Source organism: Gadus macrocephalus, chromosome 14 (assembly GCF_031168955.1).
Source record: "Gadus macrocephalus chromosome 14, ASM3116895v1".
NCBI lineage: Eukaryota > Metazoa > Chordata > Actinopteri > Gadiformes > Gadidae > Gadus > Gadus macrocephalus.
In genome coordinates, this window is record NC_082395.1 from 10,173,898 (window position 1) to 10,181,275 (window position 7,378).

Below are 7,378 nucleotides of genomic sequence, written 5' to 3' on the forward strand. Positions count from 1 at the left end.
GAGCGTTCAAATACAATCCCGGGGTCAGTGATTCAAGCCCCCTTTCTGCGTAGCAGTGTTGCGTCAAAGAACGGGCCATTAGCTATGAACGAGACCTTGGACGATCATGTTGCTGGAGATGGGGATTTTTAAATGTGTGACTGTGTGGCTACCAGCCAACAGACAAACTCGTCCAGCAATTGTTTGCTTTCCCGCTGGGAAGGCAAGCATCCTGTCCGGACATCGCCGTCCTTAGAGAAAGGCTCTGTGAAGGATTCAAAGCAACATGTGTAAACTGGTCGCTGGAAAGAAGGTGTAACTTCGCCATTGTCAGTTTCGGGTTTCAGGCCCACGCTCTGTACCGTCTCCCACTGGAAGTTCTGCTATAATTTAGAGATGCTGGATCCCAGATTATGAGGAAATATAAACGACATGGAGTTGTCTGGGATTCTAATGTGGATCAACCAGTAGACTCTTTGGGCAAATGTTTGCAATGTCAAGTGTTTTATTTTGTGTAAGATTCGATAAGCTTTGACGATGTTAGTTCTTGAAAGATGAAAAGAAGAGCACTAGGATGCAGGGAAAGAAGGAAAGAAGGATATAGCCGGGGAAAAAAAGAAGCTCACTGGCTTCAAAGATGACAGCCATCAGCTCTTTTTCATCTACAAGTGTTGCTGGCTATAGCACTTTCAGAAGGGTTAGATACTTGTTTGTGTGCGTGTGTGAATGTGTGTATGCGTGCGTGTGTGTTGGTGTGTGCACTCATTGGTGTGAATATATGTGCGAATTAGTGTTTGTGTTGGTGTGTATGTATGTGTTCACGCAATGGTGTGAGTGTGTGTGTGCGCGTGCGTGTGTTTGTGGGGCACAATCATGTTTCCCCTCTGTCAGTCTCGTCTTTGGCAGGAAGTGCCTGTCTGTGGGTTGATCTGTCTCACCATCTGTTCACGGCTAGACTGCCAGCTTATATCACTGCTTCTAATATCCCATTTCCTCTGCTCTTCAAAGGTGGGGTTACACATGTTGTCAAGTGGGATTATGTACCTTTTAATTCTCTACACATTTAGTCCATTAGCCGTCCATATCGCTCTATTCAACCACCCACCCGTTCCATCCATTCATCCATCCATCGTCAATGTCACTCATTTATCTCTGTGCGCATTAGAGCGTTGAAACCCTGAAGACCACCTCCCTCCCAAGCCCAATTTATCTATCTGTAGAATCACAGTTGATATAAATAACTCGTAATGAATATGGTAGGTGGGTGTGGAATTGTACAAACAAAATCTCAGGGCTTTTGTTTGTTTGCTTGAAGCTCCATATAAAAATGGCCAAGCAAAACTTAATCCAAAAGCAGACAGGAATGACACTGATGGCAATCAGCTATTATTAACATTTCCCATTTCAATTCCATAAACCAAAATTTATGCAATCATTCACCTATTAATATATATTATTTTTTTTTTATCTCTCTTTAAATCATGAAATGATAAGGTTTTCAGATGGTGAAACAAAGGCAGATGTTTTATATTTCTCAACGTGGGGGAACGGTTGCATGAAAGATGAAGACAACCATTTCAGAACCACCTCTGGAGGTTGTCGTCTAGACCAAATCTCTTGCGTTGCATTGTCAGGTAATTTGCCTATACAGACGTCACCGTTTGTCAACCAAAATAAAGCGATAGAGCGTCATATGCATATTCTTCTGAGACATCACCATGCTGTACATCCTTTTCCCTAGACCGTTGAATTCTATTTTTAAACATGATTTGCTGCATTTTCCAAAGAAAAGTAAACTGGCATCCCTGCACCATGGTCAATAGGTCTCCCTATTGACTCACTCTCGGAGGTGAAAACCATGGATGTAGTACGAATCTGAAACCTGTATGTTTTCGAGCACAATAACTCTTGTAAATTCCCTATTTCTGAGGGCTGACGGGCTGAGATGGTTTTGATCACCTTGTGTGAACACAATCTAAATTTGTAACGTAGAAACAATCGGAAATTCAAAAAGTTGTAAAATCTAGATCTTTCTCTCTAGTGTCAAAGAGGGCACAGAGGCATCCCAAATGGGGGGGGGGGTGCTTAATGTGTCACGGACTGAATAGTAGAAGAAGGCATAGGGGACAGTTAAAGTATATATCAATTATTATTTATATATGAGGAAAGCAGGCAACAGAGGGAGAATCGGGGGCCGATGGTCAGGGACTCTGGCCCGCCTAAGACACCGCCAACAAGGTTGAATTATGTTGATGAGTATAAAAACGTACAAGGAACTCCAACACACACACACACACACACACACACACACACACACACACACACACACACACACACACACACACACACACACACACACACACACACACACACACACACACACACACACACACACACAAACTCTCAAGCATACACCCTTGCATCACGGCCACCCCTCTTCTGTTGATGCCCTCATGTCAGATGGGCCTGCGTGGGGCTAAATTAATGTGACAGCTAACCCAAGTGATGGGGGACTCCAGCGACCACCTCTCTGGGAGGGGGCTCCAGGGAAACTCACACCCTGTCCTGACATGGACATCTTGTTTAACTCCCTCTCTCACAGAGTTCACATCCAGATGCACTGGCTTGTTTTCCATTACTTTGGTTATTAATTTTAAATATGGGTGCAGGTAAATTAAAGCAGAACAACGTCTGCTATTTCACGGTCTTAGCCGAGTTCCTGGAGTCTGTAATATCACATTGACTTGCTTTGGCACATTGTGACACAGAGTTAAAATAATACATTGGTTTCAGCTGTTATTACTGATCAATTCTCTCTCTCTCTTTCTCTCTCATCAATTTCACAGTGGATTTGTGTGCAGTAATAAAACGCCATTATCTTGAAAAGCCTTATAATACAAGAAATTTGCAAACCTGTTCTTTTCTTTGCATTCGGACACCTGGACTAAAATACATGCAAAGTATGCATGCAACAACGCAAAATTAAATTACTATTGCCAAGGGTCCACAAGAGATCATCCCTAAACAAACGAGCAGTAAGTAAGAAATTGCAAGTTTACACATGCAAATACAAGGTGTAAAGTCCCCACAGAAAACATTCCCAAGACTACATTTGCACTTGAGCAGGTAAATTAAACAGTAAGAAATGTTGGCTTGCTTTAACCAAAAAATGAGCTTAACAGTCCTCTACATCTGCATCATCAACAAAAAGTATTGTGGTTGATCCATGATCTTTTGAAGCACATTTTAAAATTCACTGTCCTGTCCAAACACACACATTGATCATTTGAGCCATAGCATATTTGAAAGGGAAACAAAGAGCCAGTGAAGTAGAGGCACTGGGAGAATACATTACACCATCTGCTTATAAACATGTTATTCCTGAACACTTAGACGGGTTGCCAGGAAGAGTGGTCAACTTCCGGAGGGAAGCACACTAAAACCAATCTAAGGTTCAACTAGCCTAGATAGAAGTGCAGAACGGTTGCAAGCAAACACGTGATGCTAAAAGGTTTGTTTGGTTAATTTTCATTTCATAGGTTTTATTGGTTAGACTAATGGTAAAATCATTAGATAACAGCCTAACTTAATAGATTGCGATAAGTCTATTGATTACCTTTTTAACTTATCACATTAGTATTCTCTCCTGTCCTGACACATTCAAATAGTAGAATGGACCATTATGCAGCGGACAAAACGTGAGAACATGGAAGGATACGATCAGGGGGATGTCCTTGAGTTAGATTAGCTTTAACCGTGCTGTCTAAAAGGTTAATAATGCGTTGCGTAGAAATATACTCAGGCTACCAGCTATTCCTGAGTGCATTGTCTGAACATAATATTTTTGAGCATCAGGTGTTGGTCTGTGACCTTACCAACATCACCAAATTCTATATTTAAAAAAATATGAATCATGCAGCAATCGTTTTTACCTATACTATACAACTGATTTGTAAATCCTGCATGTTTCATAAGTGGGTTGCAGTCTACCCACTCGCTGAATTGTTTCTGATCCTGAATTCATCCTCAACCACGACGGAGGAGGACACCGATCGAGCCAAATCCATTAGGAGCGGTGACAACACAAACGCACGCACCAACAAACTAATGCATGCGATGCGTACACAAAGACATGCGGAATATGCCTCGCATGATATAATAGTCAATGGATGACCTTGTGCGTTTTCCACTCAGGTTACTCGAGTCACGAGACTGTGAAAATGAAAACCACAGTCGATGCAGAACGGACACAACAAGTGTTAAAGTGCCCGTCTCAGAACCCAGACGAAAGGTGCCTCCAATGATCCTTGAGCTATACAATAAACTGACAATTTTTGTTTGTTATTTTCATTTCACTCAATTACATAAACATATAGCGAGTACTATTTTAGAGGCCATCGTATTTAAAAAAGGCAATTTACAACAGCTTGTTGCAATGACCCCCAGCATCATTACTTGAGACATGTCACACTCAAGGGCGTTTTGGAACCAACGCGAGAGCTTTGAACTAAAATGAGACTGCATGGATAAGATGTCACTGATGGCATCTCATATTTTATGCTCACCTTTGTTATCTTCTGCTCTGTTAAGATGCATGACGCTTTCACCTGTATTGTCTTTCGCAAAAAAGCTGTGTTCTTTCCGACTTCACTTGGTCAAACCCTAATCCACTTTTGACTCGCAGTTTTTGACGTTAATTGCCTTGTTAAACTGGCGCGCATGGACGCGCGTGCACTCTTGCGTCCTCCTCGTGTGTTGCAGGAGCAGGTAGCCCTGGTGGTGGTGGTGGTGTCGCGTGCATTCAGCCTGTTTCCCGCTCTCTCTGCTCCTCTCTCGTACGTTAGAATCACTCAAAGGGGTGGATGCAATAAAGATTGGAAGCAGGAGACGGCAGACGGGCGGGGTGACTACGTGAAGTAAGTCAGTAGGAGGTAAAGAAACCTACTCACAAATAGCCTACTCTACTCAAGCCTTAACAGCTGGAGTCATGTATATGTGCCACTGTTGCCCGCCAATCCCCAAAAGGCTTAATTTCCCTACGTCTCTGTTGATTTGGGGCATTTCTGGTATTGTTTTGGAAAGAGTAGGCTCGTTTAGCTATTCTACCGAATAAACAACATTTCACTGAAGTCATTTTCTTGAGAAATCCCAGACCCACGCTGTCTCTTGTGGTCGGTAGGGGGGCGCGTACAGGCTTATTACTATCAACCACATCTTGGTGGAAATAAATGGGAGGTATTCTATGGTCCCACCGGTGAACTGTCTGAAACATGTGGACGTGTGTGGCTGACGACAATACAAAAAGCCTGAAATATTCGACGACAATATATGGATATCCAAACAATACACACATCATGCGACAGGTTGGAGTCGCGTGGTGTTTCCCAACCAAAGACAATTTGCGATCAAGTGCGACAGTTCAGGGCAGTATCAGATTAATGTTTCTACAGTAGTCATCCTGTAGACATATGCAATTATACTTATCGACCAGACGATTTCAAATTAATATGAATATAATGATAGTAAGACGAACATGTTTGGCATCCCAGCTGAATAACGTAAGACGTAGGCCTATTTAAATCAGTAGCCTATCTTTTCAATCGGGATGTGGTCCTATTATTACAGCAATGCCAATATTCTTCCATTCGGCCTGATTTACTTACTGCTCACGTTCGACCTATGCGTTCAGCCAAAACTGATACTACTACACAGCTCTATGGCGGCCTCTAGTGTTCCGTGTCTAGAAATACCATTGTCTTGTACGATGGTGATGACCCATCAGGACGATACTGTTTGTTTTTTATCGACTAAATATGTCTTCTTACCAGGGCGCCACTGTAAATAAGAGTTGTTAATGCTTTAGTTAGTTAGTTGTTAATGCTTTAGTTAGTTGCCTGCTTTAATAACGGTTAAAAAATATGTACATATATAATATATAAATATAATACTCAATATAGTCTGAATCACATCAATGTAGGGATAACGTAGGCCTAGCCCCATCTGGTAGGCATACTATAAACATTGAGATGCTTACCTAAGGATAGACAATACTTTTAGTGCACTAGGTACTCAAATGAATGTTAGGAGAAGGAAGGAGATGGAAAATAACAAAGAAGGAAGGAGTAATGTTTGTTTTTTTAAGTTACACTCCTGTGGAGTAAGATGGGAGTATGTGTATAAGTACAGATATATTTAATCGTTTCTGATTCCTAGGCCTTAACGAAGAACCAAACTTAACACCCCTTTTACATTGGTCAACAGATTGCATGCAAAGCCTTGTTTTGGCTGATATGGTCAAGTGTTGACACTGTCCTCCACTTGTTGAGAGTGAGTTGAAGGGGGGGTTACAGGGGAGCCAGCAGCCCTTGCCTAGAATGAGCAAAACTTGACAATTTTTGAAGGCCGGCTGAGGGGGTTCGGTTCTTCTTTAAAGACTACATGTGCTCACAAATTAAAAAAAGTATACAGAGTATAAGTGTAAACACAAGCAGTATGAATAATTTGAGATGTTATCAAATAAATCTACAGCATTTATCCCTACATTAAAAGGTTGTATAGTTTTTATCAAAAACAATACAATGCGTTCCTTGTTTATCCTGAAAATCGGCCTATATGTGATTATTCAGGTAAATTAAAGCCTGATGGAAAAATATATATGCAATAGTAACACATGTGTGAGACACACCAGGGACGACACACAGCAGTTCACTTGAATCCCTCTTCAATCTTTCTCAAAGTTTCAGGGCCGCCTAAACCGTGCTCTTGAGGTCGCTGGCCCTCTCCTCTCAAGAGCAGCGGGAGAGTCCTGGCTTTGTAGTGGCCACACTGTTTGTTGGCTCATGTTGGCAGGTGTCCCAATTGCCAATCAAAGAGAAGCTGAATTACATCATGTTGGAGGTCAATGTCTTGACCTATCATTTCAATGGTCGCTGTCCGTGGTGCTGAATTCCCCCTCCTCTTGTGGAGGGTCTTAGCTGTGTAGGTTATTCCTCCATAATGTTGTTATTAGTATTCTCCAAGAAGAAAGGTTGCAGTTTCAGATGTATAAAATAAACTATCATTTGCATAGTCAAACATTGAGCGGTGGCTAACAAGTGCAGCTGTTTGTGTATTCAGCTGTTATTTGCTCTTGTTCGTCCCTGTTCCAAATGGAGAAGCATAATGGCAGTTGAGCGCACCAAAACTCTGTGCTTTGCATGGTAAATGGAGCTATCTCATTATAATACTCCAGGCAAAATCCCTTTTCTTGCCTTAATCAATGAGTTTATCCACTTGTTTCGGTTTAGATGAGGGCTTTAAACTCACCTTTCCTATCAAATAACCCCCACCACCCCTCCTCTCTTTCTCTCTCTCTCTCGCTCCCTCTCCCTCGCACTCTTGCTCTCTCTCTATCTATTTA

The 7,378-nt window shown here is 41.9% G+C and overlaps 1 protein-coding gene across 3 annotated transcripts in view; it reads right to left on the reverse strand.

Annotated features, from left to right (window-relative positions):
• The window catches only part of syt7b (synaptotagmin VIIb), a 62,358-nt gene extending 57,569 nt beyond the window's left edge, over window positions 1-4,789 (reverse strand). The window contains exon 1 of one of the 3 annotated variants that reach the window (XM_060070588.1): window positions 4,545-4,789. In XM_060070588.1, coding sequence (XP_059926571.1) covers window positions 4,545-4,575 — 31 coding nt within the window. In that variant the 5' untranslated portion in view covers window positions 4,576-4,789. The remainder of the gene's footprint in view (window positions 1-4,544) is intronic. The other 2 variants (XM_060070587.1, XM_060070589.1) reach the window with 2 other exon arrangements.
• Window positions 4,790-7,378: the final 2,589 nt, after the last annotated feature.